We start from the raw sequence: 25,483 nt of genomic DNA, 5'->3' as shown, positions 1-25,483 counted from the left end.
TTATTTAACAAAAAACATCCATGATTGTGTCCAAAATGACACAGGATGATCTTGAATCAGGGCATAGGTTCTCGTTCTTAACTCCCAAATAGGGCATCTCCACTGCCCCCCCCCCTCATCTCCTGCACACCAGTTCCCACAGTAACTTGGAAGGGGGGATGTCTCCAGGGCAGGAGTAAACTATGTTCTTGGTTTTCTCCAAATGGAAGTCATTCTGTAATGAGTTTAATGGTAAGTAAAACAAGATGTGAAGCTCATGAGCCCAAAGGCTAGGGGACCTTCCCCTCCACCCCAATTTCTGTCCCAAACCCAAGACTATCCTGTATGAAGTAGTGCAGCAATGAAACACTCTGACTGAGCCTTTGTTTTAGGAGTGAAGACACACACGCTGTACTGTGATTACATAAACACAAAAACAGGAAGTAAGAAAATCTGTATTGGTTTTTTTCAGTGGAATTGGATAAATCTGTATCACCCTCCTCTCCCCTCCCACTCTGCACAAAATTTGACCTCCTTTCACTCAGGGCTCCTTGCATTTATTTCCCTGGGAAGTCTGGAGTTTTCTAGTAGTTTTCCAGTCTGATTCCCTTGCAGAATCCTAGAATGTAGAAGTCTGCTTTTTTTCCTGGTTTAAGCCATGTTTTATTTATCACTAAAATAATTTTTTTCAGCTTCCTTTCTATTCGACGTCAGTTTCTAAATTATGACTTCCCAAGTTGGTTTTTGGAAGACAGCACTGTCCCTTCTTTTGCTGGCTTCAGCTGCCTGCCGCAGGTTGCCTATGGGTCAGACTTAAACCCAAAGTTTTAGCAGTGTTGTATCAGGAGAATCTTTGACTACACACATAAAACTGCCTGTTTTCCACAGATAGTCAGTGTTGTAAGGCTATAGAAGGCACGTGCCAAAGCAGCCTGGTGCTATGTAGACCAGTTTTGGGCTAAAGAGATTCACAATCCATTTTCCTCCAGATGGAATATCAGAATGAAGGCATTGATGCTACACTTGTGATGTATGAGGACAATCGCCCACTCTTGGACATGTTCCTCCAGAAACCTCTGGGACTGCTTGCGCTTTTGGATGAGGAAAGTCGATTTCCCCAAGCAACTGATCAGACCCTGGTTGGTAAGTGTCTCTTGGGAAAGGCATAATACACTCAGGAGAGAACTTGGTTCGTTGGTATTGTAAATTGGTATTTCGGCCACCTGGTAGTTTATGCAAGTGTAGACCCTGTTTTTAATGAATTGAAATTGTCAGCAAATGTCCTGATAGATCTTTGTCTTAAAGAAAACTCATCACCAAACCCTCCTCACTTTCCTATTGTTGCCTATTTCCTATCATTTTTATACCTTCAGCTCCCTTATTTCCTATAACCAATGCTTGCTTCCCCTCCTTTTTCATACCCTTCTCTCATATCTCTGCTTGGATCCCATCCATTTCTAGTCTAAATTTGTATAGAAGACCCTTCTGGTTTCCTGGCTTCTAGCTTCGTGCTTATCCCCTCTACCCTAGACGTCCCAGCAAATTTAGTCTTTCTGAAGCCACCTTTTCATTTAGTTTACTGTTTATAAGATGCCGATAAGACACTTCCTCCTGACACTAATGGCCCCCCCATCCTCTATCCTTGTTCCTCTTGAGCTTCTTCTCTAATCTTCAGTGTCGCATACAATCCCATCCCTTACTTAGATTGTGAGATATTTAGGGCAACAAAACCCCAATAATCTTTGTATCCCTTTAGTGCTTAGCACAGTTCTTCACACAGAGTAGGCTCTCAGTTACAACAAATAACAAAAATTGTTTATTGAGGGTGGAACAGAAAGTTTCAAGCCTTTTCTCCTGATAGGAACTTGATTGGTGGGAAAGATTCACTTCTAGGAGTTGAAATTGTCACCCTCAGTGGTTTCCTTTTACCTACAAAGTAATCAGAAGTTGCTGTGATAGGTTTATACCAGGGTTGTTTGCCTTCCATGGGATCTTCATGGTTCTTAAGCTCATTGGCTAGAGTTCTGGTGTCATCAGTGTCCATGCTGGGAGTTCTTAGAACAGAACAAGAGATCTTAGGGTATAGCCTGATACTAAAGACAACACAAAACAAGTAAATGAAGACTTGATTGTAAGCCCATTTCAATGGGGCATTTTTCTCCTCTGTTGTACATATGATGATAATATCAGGCTGCCCTGAAAACCCTTATTTTGGGTTACTCCTGGCTCAAGGAGCACCTCTTTGTTTGAAGGAGCAAACAGTTCTCATTGTAACTTTTACACATGAAAATCCACGCAGATAAATTTGAAGATAATCTACGATGCAAATACTTCTGGAGGCCCAAAGGGGTGGAGCTATGCTTTGGCATTCTGCACTATGCTGGAAAGGTAAGGCAAGTGTGTGTTACTAGGCCTGAATTTGACAAGGGGTACTTGTCCATACTACCCTGTCTGTGCTGCTCACAAAATTGCTTGAAGATTTCTTTCTCCTTTTAATTTCTTCTGAACACCTAATCATAATTCCCAAACTTTCTCAGTGGTGCTGCTCACAGAAAGTCGCCCCTGGTAAAAAAGCAGTTTCTTGCTGGGGTGGCTATGGAGCTTCCATCTGCTTCTCACCTGAGGTTTGTCCTAGAAGTGACAGCTCTCCAGAGAGAAGATACAGTGTAGCGTTTGCAGCGGTTAGCGGACAATGTGTATATTCTGAAGTCCCTTGGAAATGTGCAGGTTAACAGAGGAGGGTTAATATCATAGTGGGGCTCAGTTTTTAGCACTTTAACTATATGTGGCTACAGGGCACCAAAACTGTCTAGATAAAAAGGGAAAAAATTCTCTTTGATGTTAAACTTGTATAACACTAACTGAAATTTCCATCTTTCTTAATTTATGCCTCAGTCTCATTTCAAGTTCCTGAAGCAGAGGAGTGACTAATTTAGGAAATTCTCTGGTTCTGCAACCAATAGCTCTTTGCTCAGAGTTACTCTCAAAGGAGTCATTGGAATCATAGCTCATTGGTTCTGGTGGGGTCTGCTGAGGACCTGGGTCCCACAAACAGGGTAGGAGTCCAACAAAAGGCATTTGGGATTTTGTTCATTTAAGATTTGTTGAAGTTGTTTTTTTATATTCATATCATGGTGTTGAAATTAATTTTACCTGACTGGAGGTTGGTTGAAAGGCAGTTCTAATATAAGCAAAGAAGATTGTGTTTCTCTCCACATAGCATATAGTATCTGTTTTGAATCTTTGTTGAAATTGCAACTCAATTTTTAACTATTTCAGACCACCTCAGCACTGATGTCCGACCATATGTTAATGTCCCCCATGTCTGGGATACCCGCATCTATCCTGATCTCCGCCTCCCATTCCTGTCCTCTTCCTTGCACCTCCCTGTCTCTCTGTCCTTTTATACCAATTTCCTGTTCACCCATCTTCCCTTTCTCCCTTTTCTCCTTCCTTGATTTTAAGGGGAAAAACAAGATCGTTTTCTTTGTGGGCTCAATGCCCTTTCCTGAATTCATTATTTCTCTGGAATCTTCCTTAAAATTCCTCTGACCTGGCTCCCTTCTGTTGTGAGAACTGAAAATGGCTCTGCATCCCTAAGTGATCACTCACATGTTGTGAATGCCTTAGGGAGCAGCAAGAGTACAGTTGATGATGAGCACGGAGCCCAGACTGCCTGGGTTTGGAAACCTGCCTGCTACTTGTGAAATGTGTGACCATGAGCATATCATTTCAGCTTCTTGTTAAGCCACTGTTTGCCCACCAGTAAAATGGAGATAGTAATAGCATTTACCTCATAGGGTGGGTGCTTTCCGCATAGTGGCCAATATATAGTGCATAGTTATTCTCATGTGATGTATCTTTGATATGCCTCTATTCCTCAAAAAGCACCTGACCAAGAAGTTAAGATAAATTGGCCTGTCAAAAATTACAGTTTTTTCCTCCTTATCTCATGGTCTGGATTTAAAAGCATGGCTGTGTCAAGATAATTTCTCTACATTGGTCGATTAATGACTGACCTCAGACAGCTTTTCCAATGTCACCAGCAATGGATGATACTGGCTAGTTTGCTATTTGCTATTCATGTTGCAGGTATTATACGATGCTTCTGGGGTTCTTGAGAAAAACAAAGACACTCTCCCTGCTGATGTGGTTGTAGTCCTGAGAACGTCAGAAAACAAGCTTCTGCAGCAACTCTTCTCAATTCCTTTGACCAAAACAGGTACTTGGAGCCCCCTGACCTCCCTGGGCCTGATGCTTCTACAAGCACTGCTGGAGTTTTCTTGTTAGTATCTGAGTACTTTCAGGGCTACACTACTACCATTTTTAACTTTAAGCAGGGGTGAAGGTCTATCCAACTAAATTCAAGAAAAGGAAAGTGATACTTTCTTTTGCAATTTAGTTGTACAACATCAGTGTATATATAACACAGAGATACTTTTTATAGCATTAACTCAGGCTTCTCATTTTCTCTGCTTGCCTCTTTTCATTCTTCCAGTTATAAAACCGTATATTATCATTAATTCATGCTAAGCCCTCTACAGTGGTCTCATTTTACCTAGAATTTTTGGGAAGATTATTTCTGTTCACATTCGATTCTAAGTGAAAGGAATGTGGTAAATCCAATGGTCATCCAGTCATGGGGTCCTTAGAGATCACCTGGTTCAATTCACTACCCAGTCAGTGACCCCGCCCCCCATTCTCTTGACCAACTTAGAATAGGTCCATCATCACTGGCCTACCTGCCTGGCCTTTGCCCACTCACAGTCATCTTCTGCTTAATGGCTTTTGTTAAGCTGCTCAGTCAGTTCTCAGGATTAGAAGCAGGAAATCAGGGCCAAAGAACCGAACTTCCCTGTCTTTGGTGTTTTGCCAAATAGATTCCCGTTCTTTTTTTTTAATTTTTTAAAAAAATTTATTTACGATAGTCACACAGAGAGAGAGAGAGAGGCAGAGACACAGGCAGAGGGAGAAGCAGGCTCCATGCACCAGGAGCCCAATGTGGGATTCGATCCCAGGTCTCCAGGATCGCACCCTGGGCCAAAGGCAGGCGCCAAACCGCTGCGCCACCCAGGGGATCCCCTAGATTCCCATTCTGTCAAGTTCCTTTGATTTACCTGAGATCTGCTGCCTTTGGTTGGGCAGCCCACTAGGTCTTCTCACAGCTTTCCTCTCAAGGGCATTCTGTTTTGAGGGTTTGTCTGGAAACAGCTGCGGGTACACTTTTGTGAAAGAAGGAGGAGAAGTCTCTTTATTATTGTTCATAATTTCCTTTTCTTTCTTCCCATATCCTTCTTGAAGTCATTGGCAACCATGTCCAGTTTGGGGCCTTTGTATCCTAAAAGGGAGTGGCTGCCAGGTCTGATTTTTAGCAACATGCAAAGGAATGAAAAGCTTGGCTAAGAAAGAAGCCACAGTCTGCAACCTTTGCTTCATCTTAATTTGGAAAGAAAGATGAAACCAGTTCTTAACTTTCTTCAAACATGCTCCTTTCAACAAAAAATAGTAGGGTGCCCATGAGAAAGCTTCCTCTACCTTTCTTTACAGACCTCCCTTGGGCAGAGCCAGGATTTGATTCATTATCTCCTTATGAAGATATTTACCCTCAAACTGGTTCTAATGAGATTGTGCATCCTACGATGGAGGTCAGAATATTAATCAAGCTTCTAAATTTAAAAATATCTGTATTCTATATTTTTTGGTTTTTATGTAGGAGAATTTTATTGGACAGAAGTAGTTTGTTTTGTTTTTGCAGAAATTACAAATATTTGTTTCAGAGTGGCCAGATGTGAGGAGTTCCTCACCAGACACTTATGTCTTATCAGGCATCTTATGTACAGGGCAAAGATACAGCCATTATTAATACTCCTAAAATGTACTCTTTGAAGTGGAATATATCCAGATGACCTGTCAGCTGGCACTTAAACTGTCTCATAAATATGAGTAACAATTTGTCAAAAATGTTCAAAACCTTGGAATCTCCAGTTTTTCAGCTGTTGGCAAAATAAAAACAATTTCTCAGCTTGGGCCACTAGGTGGCGCGAGGCAAGAAATCAAGCTCTGCAGCAAGCCTTGTGTTTGCCCTTGACCGCCTAAAAGGGGGAGGAACAGAAACAAAGAGATAACCTCTGCTTTTTTTTTTTTTTGCTTTGCTTTTTACTTTTCGCTTTTCCCTGAAGGAGTATTCCTGCTTTCTGAATCGTGTAACCTTTTCTGAATCTTGTCTTCAAACGGAATTCCACACCTCCTGGCGGAAACAAAGTGACAAAGAAGATTGGAAACAAACATGTTTTCCTTCCTTGTATTCCTGAGTCACATTTTGTATATAATAATTTTTTTTGAAATTTATTTGAAATAATTTCTTTTGAAATCCTAAGCTTTATTTTCTGCACATTTTGAGTATAGCTAAGAAGCCAAAGAAACACATCAAAACTAATAAGCATGATTCTGTTTTCTTTTTCTGAAAGTGTTCATATAAAAATGCCTTCAATCAACATGTATAGAACAGCTTGTAATAATAAGACACCGTTTAGACAATAAGGAGAAGATAAAGATAAAATGGCTTTGCCCTAAAGCACCTGGGATTTGCCTTTAGCTTTACTAGAATCTATGTCCTTATGATGATACTTGCCCTCAAAACATCAGTTCTAAAGAGATTGTGCATCCAATGTTAAAGGTCAGAATATTAATGAAGATGCTAAATTTTAAAGCATCTATATTCTGTATTTTTTGGTTTTGGTATATTACAGCCTTCGAAGTTGGGAGAACCTTACTGGACAGAAATAGTTGATGCTGTTTTTACTGAAATTGCAAATACATGTTTCAGCACATGTCCCTTATGAAAGCAGACATGTGGGGTGGCACCTGGGTGGCTCAGTGGTTGAGAGTCTGCTTTCGGCTCAGGTCGTGATCCCCGGTTCCTGGGATCAAGGTCCTGGGATCGAGTTCCGCATCAGGCTTCCCACGGGGAGCATGCTTCTCTCTCTGCCTGTGTCTGCTTCTCTCTGTATGTCTCTTATGAATAAATAAATAAAATCTTTTAAAAAAATGAAAGCAGACGTGTATATCTCGGCATTCTGACTGGAAGTGAGGTCCTACACATCCTGGCATTTTGAAAACAAATGTGCCAATATTTTCAATGCAATTTTCTTGTGTTTTTTAAATTTTTTATCCTGCTTCAGACCCTTAAACACTTGTCTTATTAAAATTAAATGGATCACGAGTTCAATGAACATAGATATAGGTATTTTGCAAACTTCTTCAGGAGATGAATTACAAAGAGGAGGGGGAAAAAATCAAAGTTTGGAAACTTTGGAGGCTGATAGCCCCAGACTTTAAAAAGAGGTCCATTGTTGGACTCCTCAGTTTCGAGAGAACATAACTCTCTAGGATGTTGGCAGTGCTCTGACTTCTGGTCCTCATGGTTGTTACATGTATGTTGGCTTTATATCTGTTATGTTGTACATTTCTTTCCCACACTTTTCTGTACATGCATTCTGTTTCACCGATAGCACTGTTATTTTCAAAAAGAGAGGATGTCTTAAAATGCAAAGAGAAACTTTCTTTTTCCTAGATTTCCTGTTCTGTTAAGTTGAGGTTTCCTGGTAGCTAAACTACTGCAGCCCTTTGCTTTCCCAGACAGGTATCAGAGAACTGCCATTCCTGTCTGGTTAAGTAAGCCTCCTCTCTGGGCTGCTGGGCAGGTAGCAGTCTCTCTATTAGTGTTTATAAAACAGAAGTAATGGTTCTTGGTCTAATCTATTTTTTAATTTTTTTAAAAAATATTTATTTATTCATGACAGACACAGAGAGAGAGAGGCAGAGACACAGGCAGAAGGAGAAGCGGGCTCCATGCAGGGAGCCTGATGTGGGATTCCATCCCTGGACTTCAGGATCACACCCTAAGCTGAAGGCAGGTGCTAAACCACTGGGCCACCCAGGGATCCCCCTTGGTCTAATCTCTTAAAGAGGTTGAAAGGATTAACCTCTGTGTCTTTGTGTGAAACCATAATATAAAATCAGAGCAAGGAATCAGGTTGACATTCTCCTAGTTCCGGTACCCACTTTCCTGTTCATGTTGTACATCCCAAACTACTGAAAAGGTTAAAAAACAACAACAACAACAACAACAACAACAACAAAAACGGGTTGTGAAGTCAGGAGGTGTAGAGTCATCAGGATACTGGGCTCCTCCCAAATCCCTGTAGCTCCCTTAGCAGCAGCCCCTTCTTCTGGCACACAGCGGCATGTGGCAAGAGAGGTGCCTGTGCCTGACAGACTGACACACTCAGGTTCCAAGGCACTCACTGGCCATCAGGCACATGGAGGCAGCTGCAGACAATAGGGATTCTCAGACTTACAGGACCACTCTCCTGCCTCTAGATGGGTCACTTCAGACGTGCTGAAATTTTCTTTGTAATCCTTCCTATTGATAGGAAGTTCTCTGATGATTTCATGTGTGAAAATTTGATGTGGCAGCAACATTGCTTTCTAACCCTTCAGCTGGGACTTTTCAAACTGAATGATCTAGGTAGAAAAACATTAAAAGGAAAGATGTTATAACAAGGTTTCATCGCATATTTTCTCGTTTGGAGAACGTTCTGCTTGCTACTAATAAACTAGAGAAAAGTTCAAAAGGCTCAAGGAAAGAAAGAGAAGAAATTTCAAAAGGAACTTGAAAAATCCATTTCTGTCTTTGAATCATGAATTCTGACTTCCAAGGAGGGGTTTGGAGTTTTAAAGGAGTTAGGAACTTGGGAAAAAGAAAAAAAACCAAGAGCAGTGCCAGAGTGAATATTTTCTGAGCTTCCAAGACTGGTTTTGCCGCAGAATCTAGAACTGAGTTTGGTTCTATTTTCTCCTATCCAAGCTCTCGCAGGTAGTTTCCTTGGAATTTGATTTGAAGTGAAAATCAGCAAATTCTCTTTGACTTCCACTGGTTCCCCTTTTTTTATGGATGAGGGGGGCAGGATGAGCCCTCACATTATATCTGTAAAGGACTAACACCATCACTGCTGAAATACTTGATATTGCTTGTTCCTGGTTCTGTAACTCCCCAAATTGAGCATTCAGCTCTTAAGAGGATGTCATTTGGTAACTGTCTCTGAGTTTTCATTTTCCACTTATGGCTTCTCCTCCATACTGGCAGTTCAGAAATGGGTCTAGCAGGATGAGCTGACTCTAAATGAAAGGTTCCAGGGTCACAGACACGGATACTGCTTGCCTCCTCCTGAAACAGCAGCTTTAATGAGCCAACCCGGTCAGGAAGCCCTGAGGGGTGAGTTCCTCCTCACACGGAGACCTGCTTCTATTTAATTTGACAGTATTTTTCAGTCAGTAGATAATTATATATTCAGGGTCTGTCTGGATACGGTGTTGTGCATAGGTGCTTTCTAGAAGGAATAAAAGAAAATCCCAACCCGAATGGTCAGGGACATATAGTACGAATCCTAAAATGTATAAGTATGCACAAAATAATGTAAATTCTGAATAGGCATGTAAATCAATAAATGAGGACAATATAAGCACTGGGTCTATGTAAGTAAATATAGCAGAAAAAAGTCACAGAAATACATGTCAGTGTGCAATAGAACATCTTTTAATTATAAAGACTTCTTAGGAGAGTTTTTTTGTTTTCTGTTTTTTGTTTGTTTGTTTTAATGGAGAATAGAGAAAACTGAGCAGTCTGGGAATAATGAGGCATTCTGAGCCAGGGTCTACAGCACTGGAAAGGAGAGCTAGGCAGTGGGATATTTAAGTGACTAGGACATGAGGAAAGGACTCGGAGCAGAGGGAAGGAAGCGAGATAGATAAATGATGGCAATCTACTGAGCCAAGGTTGGGCTTCCAATGCCAATCTGAAACACTGTGGGTAGTCAGGATGATCTCCTGAAGAGAAAGGTTTCAGGGTAAGAGAGGAAAACTTGTGCAGGGGTGCTAAAGACTGACTAGGGAGAACCAGGGTATGCTACACATGCCTGTACGGAGCCGTGTATGAGTAGATGCTCAATAAATACTTTTACATTCTATATTTAGATCTGGCATCCATTTTGAGTTCATTTTTTATGAAGTATGAGGTTGAGGTTTATTTTTTCCCCATTGATATGTCGGGTTGTTCTAAAACTATCGAAATGATGGCCCTTTCTCCATTGAATTGCTTTAGCATTTGTCAGAAATCAGTGCTTATATTTGTATGAGTCTGTTTCTTTGATCTGTGTACTTAATTCTTCACCAATATCACACTATCTTTACTATTACAGTTTTATGGTAAGTCTTAAAACAAGTAGTATGATTCCTTCTATTTTATTCTTCTCTTTCAAAATTGTTTTGGCGGGATCCCTGGGTGGCGCAGCGGTTTAGCGCCTGCCTTTGGCCCAGGGCACGATCCTGGAGACCCGGGATCGAATCCCGCGTCGGGCTCCCGGTGCATGGAGCCTGTCCCTGCCTCCCTCCCTCCTCTCTCTCTCTCTCTCTCTCTCTCTCTCTCATTGTGACTATCATAAATAAATTAAAATATTTAAAAAAACAACAACAACAAAAAAAAAAACAAAATTGTTTTGGCTATTTTGGTTCCTTCACCTTTCCATACAAATTTGCAAAGTAGTTTGTCTATATCTATACAAAATCCTGCAATTTTGATTGGAATTGCATGAAATCTATAGACCAATTTGGGAATAATTGACATCTTTATTATGTTGAGTCTCTCAGTCCACAAACACAGTTATGTCTGTTTGTTTGGATCTTACTTGATTTCCTTAATCAGTACAGTTGGCCCTTGAACAACATAGGTTTGAATTCATGGATCCCCTTATACGCCAAAGTCTTTGATAAAAATAGTACCATACTATAAATGTATTTTTTCTTCTTTATGATTTTCTAGTAACATTTTTTCTCTAGCTTACTTTATTGTTAAGAATATATATAACATACAAAATAGTATGTATTGTTCATATTATTCAATAAGGTTTCCAATCAACAGTAGCCTATTAGTGGATAAGTTTTGGGAGATTCAAAAGTTATTTGTGAATTTTTGATCATGTAGGGGTTTGACACTCCAGCCCATGTTGTTGAAGAGTTATCTGTATTTTGTTTAACCATACAGATGCTAAGCATGTTTTGTTAGATTTATACCTAGGTATTTCAACTTTTGGAACTAGTATACATTTTTTTGTTTGTTTTCAGTTGTTTAGTTAGTACACAGAAATACCACTGACTTTTGTGGATTGACCATTATCTCCCATAACCTTACTAAACTCACTAGGAGTTTTGTTTTTGCTTTTTTAGATTCCTAGGGATTTTCTACATAGATAGTTATGTTGTCTATAAACAAGAACATTTATTTCTCTTCCCGTTCTTAATGCTTTTTATTTCTTTTCCTTCCTTATTTCACTGGCTAGGACTTCCAGTATAATGTTGAATAGAAATGGTAAGAGGGGAGACATCCTTGCTTTGTTCCTGATCTTGGGGGGAAAGCATTGAGTCTTTCACCATTAAGTATGGTGTTAGCTTAGCTATAGGTTTCATGTAGGTGTCTTTGCACTTGCTGTTACCTCTATCTAGAATATTTCCCCCAAGACATACCCATAGCTTGCTTCTTCATTTTATTTAGGTATTTTATAAAAAACCTGCCTTTCCTGTTAAAATTTTAACCTTCTTAATATTTTATATACCCATTTCCTGTTTTATTTTCCTCCTTAGCTCTTATCACTACCTTATATAGCATATACACTTTACTTATTTATCCTGTTTGTTGTCTGCCTTCTTCCACCATAATGTAAGTGCCAAGATGACAGGGATTTTTGTCTGGTTTGTCCATTACTGCATCCTACCTGGCATATAATAGCCATTCAGTTTATGTTTACTGAATAAATGATAGATAAACCAAATCTCCCTGTCCACCTGCAGCTGTTACCATTTCTGTCCCATCCACCCACATCTGTTGCCATTCCTATGGCAACAGAACTATGTCTGCCCTTATTACAGGCCAGCTCTCTATTTGTCCTATTTCTCCCCTTTTCACTTTCACAAGGACTTTGATCATGCAGTTATTCCTCTTTTCTGCATCATCTATTTATCCCTCTTAATGTAATCATTCTCATCAGCATAGTGTCTTCCATGTTTTTGACTCCTTGTTATATGTTAAATTGTGTTCCTGACCACCACCACCAAAAAGATATGTTGGAGTCCAAAGCCCCAATACTTCACAATGTGACTTTATTTAGAAATAAGGTCTCTACAGAGGTAATCAAGGTAAAATGAAGTTACCAAGGTAAGCCCTATTCCAATATTACTGCTGCCATTATAAAAAAGAAAAATTTGGACCTAGAGACACCACACAGGGAGGATGCCACGTGAAGATGAAAGCAGAGAGCAGAGTGATGCATCTACAGCTTCTCTTACCTGAACCTCTGAAATAAATTCTATTTCTTTTACACCCTAACAGCCAAAACTACAGTCTTTTCAAAAATGTAACTCTGATCATCTCACTTCCCTGCTTAAAGCCTCCAATGGTCCCTCATCACATTTAGAATAAAGTCCAAACTCCTGGGAGACCTGGGTGGCTCAGTTGGTTAAGCATCCAGCTCTTGGTTTCAGCTCAGGTCATGATCTCAAGTGACCTGAGAATGAGCCCTGTTCAGTGGGGAGTTTGCTTCCCCTCTTTCTCCCTCTCATGCTCTCTCCCCCCTGTTCATGTACTCTCTTTCTCTAATAAATAAATATATCTTTAAAAAAGTCTGAACTCCTTTCCTTTTCTACAAACTCTTGGGGCTCCTGGGTGGTTGAGTTTCTGCCTTTGACTCAGGCCATGATCCCAGGGTACTGGGATCGAGTCAGGGAGTCTGCTTCTCCCTCTGCCTATGTCTCTGCCTCTCTCTGTGTCTCTCTTGAATAAATAAAATCTTTAAAAAAAATACAGACTCTTACATGATCTGTCCCTGCCCTTCTCTCTGTCCCCATGTCTCGAACTTTACCCCCTCACTTTCTGTCTTCCTTCTATTCCTCAGATATTCCAAGCCTTTTTCTGACTCTGCAACCAGCTTCTCAGTCTGCCTGGAACATTCTGTCTCTAGATCTTTACAGGTCTGTCTCCATATTGTGATCCAGAATCCCACTCAGATATTACCTCTGAAGACAGGCCTTTTCTGTTCACCCAATGGGGAGTGGCCCCACACTTCCATACTCTGTTACATTACCCTTTTTAACTATCTCCATTCAGATAATAACATTATCCTATCTATCTATATATCACCGCCTTCCCCCATCCCCAATGCTAGACTATAAGCTCCTTGAGAGCAGAGACCTGATGGGTCTTTATTCACCCCGGTATACCCAGGACCCAGAGCAATACCTAGTACATAGTAAGCTCTCAATAAAAGTTTGTTAAATAACTTGGTAACTTCTGTAAGGTAGAAGCTAAAGATAAAATCCAAATCTTGACTCCCAGTTTAAGGCTCTGTATTAATTTACAGGAGCTGCCATAACAAGGCACCACAAATCAAAAATGGCTTTAACAAGAGAAATTTATTGTCTGACAGTTCTGGAGTCTAGAAGTCCAAGATTAAAATGTTGGCAGATTTGGTTTCTTCTGATGCCTCTCTCCTTGGCTTATCGATGGCTGCTCACATGGTGACCCCTTGGTCTGTGTGTATATTATGTATCTTGATTTCTTTTTCTTATAAGGACACCAGCTATATTGCATTAGGATTCACCCATTGGACCTTAATCACCTTGTAGAGGTCCTGTCTCCAAATGCAGTCACATTCCAAGATACTGGTGGTTAGGACTTGAAATATGAATTTGGGTGGGGAATTCGATGCAACCAGTAACAGATCACTAAGAGCTGAGGGAGCTGTTTGATATGAGCCCTTACCTGTGGGACATGTTGGGGCTACACCTTTCCCTAAAAACCCCAGGGGCAACTGTGACCTGCCAGAGAGTGTTTGTAGCCTCACCCAGTCAGGGAAGGAGAGCTCTGCTCTCTCCCCTTTCCTTTCTCCCTTTTGCCACCCCAGAGAACATCTGGAGAAGAGAAAAGACTCCCCCAAGCCATGAAAGCCATCAGTCCCTCTGGACTAAAAGGGAGAATGGGAAAAAGAGCTTTGAATTGGTATGATATCAAAAGTTAAATAAGAATGAATCTTTAAAACCAAAAGTAATCTTTAATAACAGAAAATAACTGAGAATCTATGAACTAGGGAAGAAATATGGTTAAGGGAACTGAACTGCCATCCTCACAGAAAGATGAGTCAGTGTGGGTGAGGGAAATGACAGGAAAAGGCAGGTATGTTTCTTGTTTATCCCCAATAAACTGAGATGCCTCCATATGCTGGTTTTCATGTTCTAGGCACAGCAGAAAACCACAAAGTTTTCTGCACATGTGACCCTAGGAGGCTGGCAGTTTCCATCACTACCGGAGATTCCTCCCAGCCCCAGCCTGGAGCAGGTGAAAGTCAGATTTTTGTTTCAGGGATAGGGCAAGTGACACTCAATAGGACTAGTCACTCGTGAATAACAGAAATAGCGAATGTTAATTACATGGGCTCTTCATCTCCAAAGATCTGTAATCAGAATTGCAGTTCAATGCTTGGTCTACCTAGCTATGCAATTCTGTCCCATGTAACCATCTTGTCTATCTGAGAAGACAGCTCCATGAGAACAGAGAGTATGTCTTCTATTTTATATATAGAACATGTAGTTGGGAGTGTTCACAGTACTTCACAGTTCATATCGTTGTCCACATGAGTTCCACTTTCAGGAATTACTTCTGTTCCCCAACCCCACACTCATCATCACACCTTCCATCCTTACCACTCTCCTGCCTCCTAATCCTTTTTTTTTAGCCTCCCCTCCTCCAGGAAGTTTTGAGTTGGGTTCAATCCCTTGCACCACTGGAATGTAAATTCCACGAGGATAGGATTTTGTCCATGTAGTTATCTCCACTTTCCAACTCCTAGAGAAGCCCCTGGCACATAGGAGGTGCTCAGTAGTCTCTCTTCAGGCAGGGAGTACAATTTATGACCAGAATTTCCTGGTAGTCCTGAGAGCACTAGAAGCACATCAGAAATATTGGACCATCCTGTGATTTATGGTGTTGGTTGGAAGCCCACTATCATAGGACATCTATTTTAACAAGTTCTGAAATTCAGAGAAGAACTTCATGTAGAATACCATAATCTGAATCTAGAACAAGTGTGAAGCCTTGTTTGGAGTCAGGTACCAGAGAAGTACAGGTGTAATTGCTGTTATATCTGGCATCTGAAATAGATTTCTAGCTCCTTTCCAGCTGGAGTGGGCTGTCCCAGAAGCAAACAGCATACACAGAAAGTATAGACTGTTTCAGGAAGCGTGAGATCCATGTACTTGCTCAGAAATGTGGCCATCCTAGGGGCTGTAGGTGATGTGTGGCTAAACTCCCTTACCTTTCTGCCACAACCTCTGCTGCCTCTGTGAGGTTCCAGGGGACAGCATCCTCTTTTGCTCTCCGACAGGCTGGAGGAAGAAGCAAAGTGTCCCGGAAACAGCTGGACAGCCCTGGGAGAAACTTCACACCTTCTTACCTCATCCTTTGTGAATGGTTTCCAACTAAAAGCCTTACTGATGACAAAATGTATGTGTAGTGTGGTTGTGGTGGGCAGAGAGCGTCTCTTATAATTCTCCTAGTTTTTTTCTCCCTGTCCCTGAATGCTTTTAAGTTTTGAATTTACATTCTCCAAGTGCTATTTTCTTTGTGTTTAAATGTAAGCAGCCTAAGTGTTTCTTTCCTTTTTAAAAGTTGGCCTTGGGCAGCCCAGGTGGCTCAGCAGTTTAGCAGCGCCACCTTCAGCCCAGGGCGTGATCCAGGAGACCGGGGACCCAGAGTCCCAATTTGGGCTCCCTGCATGGAGCCTGCTTCTCCCTCTGCCTGTGTCTCTGCCTCTCTCTCTCTCTCTCTCTCTCTTTCTCTCATGAATAAATGAAATCTTATTAATTAATTAATTAATTAATTAATTTTAAAAAGTTGGCCTTCAGTTTCTTCTACCCCATCAGCTGTGGTGGAGTAAAGAGCCCTGGACCATAAGTCAGGATACTTAGATATAGGTTGCTTATATCCCTTAGGTGTAACTCTCTGAACCAGCTTCCTATCTGTACATTGAGGGGTTTGTATGAAGAACGTCCCCCAATTAGATGGAACCTCAAGGTCAAACAGACAAGCCCCTAATAATCTCTCATCCAAACCTTCAGTCTGGAGTTTGAAAGCTTTCACTGGGCCCTCTTTTGGTTATTGGTCTATAGAATTATCCAGTCCAGTGTAATATAAAATGTTCTATTACTTTAAAATGTAAAAATAAACAGGTTGTCGTAGTCTGTTCAGGTTGCCATAACAAAATACCATAGACTGGGTGGCTTATAAACAACAGAAATTTATTTCTTCCAGTTTTGGAGGCTAGAAAATCCAAGCTCAAGGTGTCAGCAGATTTAGTGCCTGATGAGAGCCCATTTCCTGGTTCCCAGAGCCTTTCTACTGTGTCTTCATATGATAGAAGGGTTAGGGGAGCTTTTGAGGCCTCTTTTGTAAGGACAGTGATCCATTAAGGGCTCTCTGCCTTCATGAATCACCTCTCAAAGGCCCTACCTCCCTTCTCACAAACATGGTCATGCAGGGGGCTTTGGGTGCATGTGTATATCATCACATTGGGGGTTAGGATTTAACATGTACATGGAGAGGGATATAAACACTCTACAGCACAGGTGAAGATGAAATAATCTTAATAATGTATCTTGACACAATATATCAAAAATAATGTCATTTAATATGAAATCAATATAAATCTTGCTAATGTGATACTTTACTTTGTTGTACTCCGTTCTTGAAATCTGGTATGTGTTTCATGCTTATGGCACATCTTAATTTGGACTAGCCACATTTCACATGCTCAGTAGGTACCATATTGAAGGGCTGTAGCTCTAAAGAATCACTGCCCTGGCCACAGAAGTGCCTCGTTCCTGCTTTCAAAGAGAAGTGCAGAAATGACATAGAGCTCTTCTTGCTTATCCTCCCAAGGAAAATAAAGTCTTGTTTCTTCATTAAACAATATTTTATTATGTCCAGATTTGACTTGTGATTATTTTCCTGTGTATGAGAAAAATCACTCTTCTGGATTTGCAAAGTTCCATCCAGTATAAGCCTTTAAAAATTTCCCTTGACTCTCTTTGCAAAGATAGAAATATTCTTGTATCATCAGTAGTAAGAGCAGTGTTTCCCAAAAGGTGTTTCATGAAGCACTAGGTTTGTGGAAGTAAAGAAGTGTGAGGTGAATGAGAGATTTTCGTGCTTGGAAAGTGTGGGGAATACTGATTGTGAAAATCCAATACATATCTTTATTGCAGAAATACCAAGAGATGCCTCTCTAATGTACAAGCTTCCAAAACCAGGAAAATGCTTTTTGTGGAAAGCATCTTGAGGGTCAGGAATCAAGTGGGACCTGCTGAGGCAATGCTGATCAGAGAATTTTCTCCCTGACTTCCTTTTCCAGGGCAACCTTGTCATGTGGGTTTTAAATCCATTCCCAGAAGTTCCTTGTGCTTTCTTTGCTCCAGGGACCCTGTTGATGCTATGCTCTTGAGAAGGAAAAACTGAGCTCAATAATGAGTTGTGATGATGGCTCTAATATTGGAAACGTATCTATTGTGAATCAGATCCACAATCTTTCCTCAACACATACTAATAGTTCTATCATAGCTCCTAAATGTGACAGTGACCGTACATTTTATTTTAAAGTGGCAGTTCAATTTAGAGACATTTTGTTTTATTTCTTTAATGATCCTGTCAAGTATAGCGAACGTGGCAGCTGTGATTTTCTTTTTAAGTGGTCAGAAATGCAAGAAAAGTAAGTTCTTCTCTCAGCATCCTTCTCATTCATAGAAAAGAAATATGTTCCCATTTAAGATGAAAGGTTCTTTGCTTTTATTCTATAGCTCATATTGGAGAAAAAGTTTCAAGGCCATTTACAGTTTATTAATTTATCCTACTATAAAATCTCTTTATAATGGGGCTTGCAGGTCATTTTAACCCTCCTCCTCCTTTCCCTTACTAAAACATAACTCCAGGCACTTCAAATCAAATGAATTAGAAACAAAGCCATTATAATTATAATTATAATCTCTCTACTTAGAGATGGATCACAGTTTAACACTTTTCCCCCAGGATTTTGGGTCATATTAATAGAAACTGTATTTTTCTCTTTAGAATATAAGACTAGCTTCTGACAGTCTGGTCCATATGTTAGGAGCATATAAAAGTTAATCATTTTGCTATGGTGCCAGCTTGTGTGCAAAGAAAAGCTGTAAACCACAGCTGTATGGAGTAACAATTGTGAACTTTACTGGCTTGCACATGTGAGACATCAGTAAACTAAATAAAATGTCACTTAACTGAACTTGAGAGTTGGAAGCAGGAGAGAGGACCACTAAGGTTTTATTAAGGTTTGTCTTTAGTAAAGTTGTTCCAGTCTTTGAGTTTCACACGGGTAGTTCAGATTACACAAAAACTGAATCAACTGTTTTCCAGATGATTAAGTTTGGTTTAGCCATAACAATAGTAATTGGTTGGTAATCAGTGGGATCACTGGGTGGTTGACCTGGTTTGTTGTGTAAATGACAAAAAAAAAAAAAAAAATCCAGACATCATCTAAAATCAATTGTGTTCAGTCAGTTTGGCCAGAAGTAGTCCCATCAGTTTCTCAGTGGTCTGCCTTGGATATGATCAAAAACCCCAAAACTACTGCAAAATCTTAAGTTAGGCCATCCCAGTTGATGGGCTTTCTTAATGTTGACTGCTCAGTGCGCTGCACTGCTGATATCCAACCTCAGGCAAGAAACTTGAACACTCTTTGCCTCAGTTTCCTTTCTTTATGTATTGGGACCACAGCTCACAGGATTGCCACATTAAATAATTCATTTCACACACTTAACACAGTATCTACTACACTGTAAACATTCAGTGAATGTTACAATTCTTTTTTTATTTTTTAAGATTTTATTTATTTATTCATGAGAGACAGAGAGGCAGAAGCAGGCTTCTCACAGGGAAGACTCTGTGATCTTACCCGGATCATACCCTGAGCCAAAGGCAGATGTTCAACTGCGGAGCCTTCCAAGTCGTCCCGAATGTTAAAATTCTCAAATGAATTGTTAACTCGTTTCTGATCTGGAGCTAAGTGATGTGTGGGTATAATTATATCATTTTTTGTTATTTCTTGGGTGAATATTCATTTAGGGATAAAACAAAAATATAGGGTAAAATCAATGGATTTCTTCATTTATTTCCTTATCTCTGGTGCATTTTTTAAAAAGACAGTAATGTTACATAGTACTGTGGTCTTTCTTTCTGTTAAGAGTTTGTGATTTCTGTGTTTTGAAAATAGTATCTTAAACAAAAGAGAATAAAATAAACCCTCAAATCTTAAATCCTTAGTTTGTTTGCTTTCTTCTCTAGTCAGCCAACCCAACATTTAATGAGGCTCTAGGCAATTGAAAATTGGATATTCTATAAAACTCTGATTAACCAGAATCCCTAATTAATAACATTTTTGTAAATCTTAAAAGGTATGCTGAAGAAATTGTCATTGAATCAAGTTATTTGGCTTTAACTAAAACTCCTTGGCTAACTAGGACCTCTAAGAGTTCCATGTGGCTCTAATCAAATCCCCTATACCAGCAACATCTGCATCTCTACTCACCACTGAAACTCTGTTAACTATAAATTTAACAGGAACACTTTATTCCCAAAGCTCAATAAACATTTGTCCAGCCCTCTGGATGATAAAACTCAGAAACAAAGAAAGTAACTCATTCAGGCACTACTAACCAGTAAGTGGCAGAGCTGACACAAACCCCAGGTGATTTGACCCCAGAATTCACAATCTTAACTATTTCACCCCTGCAATCCAGACCTCAAATAACTTCAGCCAAAGGTCTGAAATAGGGGATCCCTGGGTGGTTCAGCGGTTTAGGGCCTGCCTTTGGCCCAGGGCATGATCCTGGGGACCCAGGATTGAGTCCCGCATCAGGCTCCCTGCATGGAGCCTGCTTCTCCCTCTGCCTGTGTCTCTGCCTCTCTCTCTCTCTTTCTCTCCCTCACTCTGTGTGTGTGTCTCGTGAATGAATAAATAAAATCTTTTTAAAAAAAAGGTCTGAAATATGAAAAGAGCATGGCATGGACAATGGACAAAGACAAGCAAAAAGGTGAGGGTACATGGAAGCAAATGAGATGAGGCCTGCTCTTCAGAGTGTTGGATATAATGTTGAATAAAACTTTAATGCACAGTTTATTCACTCATTCATTCAGTATATTTGCATGCTTACTCTCTGCTAAATATACCACTAGGTATAGAGTGATAAATAGAATACACCTAGTGTCCTCCCTTAAGGAGCTTAGACCCCAGTGAGAGGACACAGTGTTAATTAGATTCATGGGTAGCTTTCAGTGTTACATCAAGGAACATCTTTAGCTTTGAGGAGACATTCTCTAGAAACATTTAAACCATTAATCTGTTTCAGATTCATTACTCATCCATGGTGCTACATAACTGCAAAATGGTTCACGGTCAATTGCTAATCTCCTTAGGATAATGAGCCATGGCATTCTTGGATGACTGAAGGAAGAATCTGATACTGAAGTTTGACAGGAGATGGTAGATATGATCTATCTCTAGAAGGCAAGGGTAGAAATAATCTGAAATGTTCTGGTGCATTGGAGCATCTTCAGTGAACAATTTTCCGTTAGCATCTACTATGTGTAAGGTACTTTGCAAGTCTTTAGCAGGTGGTAAAGAAATATTTCTTGATGAGACATTCTCTAGAAATATTTAAACCTTGATTGAGAATAGAAATACTGCGTGGCTTCAGAGAGCTTATAGTCTTTAAGAAATCATTCCTAAACAAAAATACCCGTGTAAGGTAGAATATTTATATATTAAGTTGAAAGGACTCAGGCACTTTCTAGCTGCAGCCTCTAGAATTAGCACAGAGTTGTGATGCTTGTAGAGTTACTTCATCAGAGAAATAATCTTTTCTGCTGACCTTTGTTCTTAATAGGTTCTGTTCCTTTTAAAAAAAAAAAAAGTCAGTAATTATGGCATCCCAAGGTCTGTATCATAAGGCTAAGATCTCAAAAAGGCTATGCCTGTACCTAAGAAATAAAAATAGATTAATTTTATCCTTCAACACCATGGCCCATATAAGGTTCAGTAGAACTTTCTGGGCACTGCCATTTTATGAATTGGTAACAACAAAAAATCATGTATATAAGAGAGAAATGTGGGTATATATGTAGATGTTTAGAAAACCCATGGCAGTATAACTTAGATATGAATAATGCTGGCCAATTGGGCATGTTGTACGTTTTGTTTCCTGCAGAAGGTTGCCTTTTTCTCAGTATTCCCTTCCTTATTTTCTGGATTCTGTAGTTTTTTTCAAAGATGTGCACTTTGGATGTGCAGACTGGGTCCTTTAAAAAAGGAGCTAGGTGATATGGAATAGTCATTCCTTGAAATAAAGCAAAATAATTGGTAAATGTGAAAAATAGACTTGGATAACTACAGATCAGAAGTTAACCATGGTTGCTTACAGAGACTCAGTAGAAAAAAGATTTACATACGTGATGATTGCATTCATATTAGTACCCAGTTTTTCAAAATGGTGTGTATTTACTAATATCCCATCTGAAAGAAGCTTGATTTTTTTTCATAGGAGAATATATATTATGAAGATGTTGAAGATAAGCACATTGAATTCCTTAATCTTAAAAACATTGCAGGGAGGGAGAAATACCTATACTTCTATGCCCTCTCTCATGTATTAAGAATGGTGATATAAAAATTGGAGATCCGAATAAGCTCACTGTAGCCACAGTAGCAAAGTGAAGGAGGAGTAACTAAAGACATCACAGAAACAGAACCATTGCTAGTTGCTCAGGGTGATCAACTATGATGAGAGCATTGACAAATTATATATCCAGGCCTTGGTAAAAATCATTTATACTTGCTCCATTTATCTAAGCCATACTGTCATCACCGCCCACTCCTCCTTCTGTTGCCTACCCAACTGCTAAGAAACAAGACATGGTGCAGATTTTAGTTCTATCCTCTTTATCTTGTTCGTTCTTATTTTCCCCATTTCAGGTTTCTTTTATGATTTTACAACTGTAGGTAGAATTTCAGAGCTGAATGGAAGCCTAACACTAGTCAACCTTTTTTTTTTTTACTGTAATTTGCATCCACAGTTGTTACTCATTTACTTGTTGGTCAGCATGATGTTGCTTTTTAAAAACAACAACAACAAAACTACTTTTTAAGAGCAATTCTCTTCACAGTAACCTTGAAGGGAAGGAACGGAGATTTCCCCTATAACCCCTGCGCATACATCTATAAACTCCTTCACTATCAGTATCTTCCATCAGAGCGGTACATTTGTTACAATGGATGAACTTATATTGACACATCATTATTATTCAAAGTCCATAATTTACATTAGGGTTCACACTTGGTGTGACAAATGTATAATGACGTGTATCCATCATTGTGGTATCACACAGAGTATTTTCACTGCCATGAAAGTCTTCTGTGCTCTGCCTATTCATTCCTTTCCGCAACTCTTGACCTTTTTTCTTTTTTTAACCCTTGATTTTTTTATCGTCGCCATAGTTTTGCCTTTTCCAGAATGTCATATAATTGGAATCATACAATATGTAGCCTTTTCAGATTGGCTTCTTTCACTTTGTAATGTGCATTTAAGGTTCTTCCAAGGCTTTTCATGACTTGATAGTTCCGTTTCCTTTTAGTACTGGATAAATATTCTGTTGTCTCGATGTACCTTAGTTTATCCATTCACCTGCTGAAATACATCTTGGTTGCTTCCAACTTTTGGCAACAGGGTTTTGTGTGGACATAAGTTTTCAACTCTTTTGGGTAAATATTGAGGAATGGGAGTACTGGATCATCATGCTAAATGTATGTTTAATTTTATAAGAAACTGCCAAACTGTCTTCCAAAATGGCTATACCGGGTGGCTCAGTTGGTTAAGCATGCAACTCTTGATCTCTGCTCAGGTCTTGATGTCAGGGTTGTGAGTTCAAACCCCATGCTGGACATGGAGCCTACTTAAAAAAAAAAAAAAAAGATAGCTATACTATTTTGAATTCCCACCAGCAGTGACAGTTCCTATTGCTCCAAATCCTTACCAGCATTTGATGTTGTCAGTGTTCTTGATTTGGGCTATTCTAATCGGCATGTGGTCGTGTCTCATTGTTATCCTAATTTGCGTTTCCCTGTTGACATATAATGTGGAGCATCTATGTATATGCTTATTTGCCATCTGTTTATTTTCTTTGGTGAGTTATCTTTTTAAGATCTGTGGTCCGCTTTGGGGTGCCTGGCTGGCTTAGAAGACCATGCAACTCTCAATCTTAGGGTTGTGAGGTCAAGCCCAACCTTGAGTGTAGAGATTACCAAAAAAATAAAGTTTAAGGGAAAAAAATCTTCAATCCATTTTTCAAATGGGTTATTTTCTTAATGAGTTTTAAGAATTTTTTGTATATTTTGGATGGCAGTCCTTAATCCGGCATATCTTTTGCAAATGATTTTCTCTGATACTGCTCTTTGAACAGTATTGTTTATTGCCCTGACCAGGTGTCTAGTTTATAGCCCAGGTAAATTTCTCATATGTCCTGGCCACAGATGTCACACAAGCTTTTTGGCACCAGGTCGACATTACACAGTTCTTGTAGTTCCCTCTCGGAAAGGTTCTACCCCTCTTAATACCACATTGCCTGGCACTGATCTGCATGATGCTGTGTAAGCACAAAGGGTTTTGCTCCAGGGGCGCCAGGCAGAATGCTGTGGCATACAAATAGAAGACCACTAATATACTCCAAGTCTTCATTTGACATATAATATAAGTGAGTCCCAGAGAGTAGAGTGATCTAAAGTCAATGGCAGGCCTGGGATAGGAATCTCCATTTCTCACTTTCAAGTCTAGCGTACGTTTCATTGGTTCCCTGCTGAAGAGGGAGAACCTGAGAAGCATTCATAGTTTTCAGTACTCAGTTGTTACCCTGCACAATGGGAGTTAACAGCATCTTATTTCCTAAAGCCATGTGTAGCTTTCTCAGTCCTAACTGAGAACACAAGGAAACCGAAGTATTGTGCTTCATACAAAGAAAGCATGCAACAGATGTATCATCAACAAATAAGGTGTATTGACCATAACTTCTAGGGGGTGATTTTTAAATGTGTAGTGATCAGTTTATTCTCTCCTGCCTGGGCATTTTATTTTGGATTCCAGTCTTCGATGTAGAATGTCACTTTTCTCTGTGCAACTACCTGATCCATATGAGATTTTACTCAAGACTTTGGCCTTATTAGTACTTTTACCAACTAAGTGAGATGAGTCCCCTACTGGCTTATATCCAAACCATCCAACTTTGGCCATACCAGTGATAGAGTACTCTACCTGAAGGCCATTGGAAGAGCAAGATAGCAGAGACTTTGTCCATGTTTGCAGTGACTTGCGATGCCTTAGCAAACCTTTCTTTTTCCATGTTTTTCCCCCAGAAATTGCCTTCATAATTAGTATTTTCATTGGTAGGAAGGGCAAGTAACTTATGTTTATGCTTATAAGGATAAAAAAATAAAAATTTTTTGCTATTATTATATGTCTAACATAAAAATGAGAAGCCTCTTGGGAGTTAAATGTATAGAGTCTCTGGAAGTTTTATTTATTTACTTATTTATTTTTAGTTTTTTTATATAAGTAATCTTGACCTAACATGAAGCTTGAACTCATGACCCCAAGAATAGGAGTCACGTGCTCTTCTGACAGGCCCATCCAGGCACTCCAGTCTCTGGAATTTTTTCTTTTTTCTTTATTTATTTATGATAGTCACACACACACACACACACACACACACACACACACACAGAGAGAGAAGCAGAGACACAGGCAGAGGGAGAAGCATGCTCCATGCACTGGGAGCCTGACGTGGGACTTGATCCCGGGTCTCCAGGATCGCGCCCTGGGCCAAAGGCAGGCGCTAAACCGCTGCGCCACCCAGGGATCCCTAGTCTCTGGAATTTTTAAAGATTTTTCTTCTCACTAAGCTTTCTGCATCTTCCAGATAGATCTGTTCCCTTTCCTGTCAAACTCCTGTTAATCCTTCAAGATATAGCTCATGGATTGCCTGCTCTTCAGCCGTTTTTTTATTTTATTTTATTTTATTTTATTTTATTTTATTTTATTTTATTTTATTTTATTTTATTTTTTAATTTATTTATTCATAGACACAGAGAGAGAGAGGCAGAGACACAGGCAGAGGGAGAAGCAGGCTCCATGCAGGGAGCCCGAATATGGGACTCGATCCCGGGTCTCCAGGATCACACCCCAGGCTGCAGGCAGCGCCAAACCGCTGCGCCACCGGGGCTGCCCTGCTCTTCAGCTTTTTTTCTCATTCTTGCAAGAAGACTTGTCT

General features: G+C 39.9%; 1 protein-coding gene across 1 annotated transcript in view; it reads left to right on the top strand.

Annotated features, from left to right (window-relative positions):
* The window catches only part of MYO3B (myosin IIIB), a 384,379-nt gene that overhangs the window by 172,879 nt on the left and 186,017 nt on the right, over window positions 1–25,483 (top strand). Inside the window, exons 20-22 of the mRNA XM_055307747.1 lie at window positions 969–1,122; window positions 2,279–2,367; window positions 4,072–4,201. Coding sequence (XP_055163722.1) covers window positions 969–1,122; window positions 2,279–2,367; window positions 4,072–4,201 — 373 coding nt within the window. The remainder of the gene's footprint in view (window positions 1–968; window positions 1,123–2,278; window positions 2,368–4,071; window positions 4,202–25,483) is intronic.

This window comes from Nyctereutes procyonoides, unplaced genomic scaffold (genome assembly GCF_905146905.1).
Source record: "Nyctereutes procyonoides isolate TBG_1078 unplaced genomic scaffold, NYPRO_anot_genome, whole genome shotgun sequence".
NCBI lineage: Eukaryota > Metazoa > Chordata > Mammalia > Carnivora > Canidae > Nyctereutes > Nyctereutes procyonoides.
This window is presented reverse-complemented; position numbering and strand designations above follow the sequence as displayed.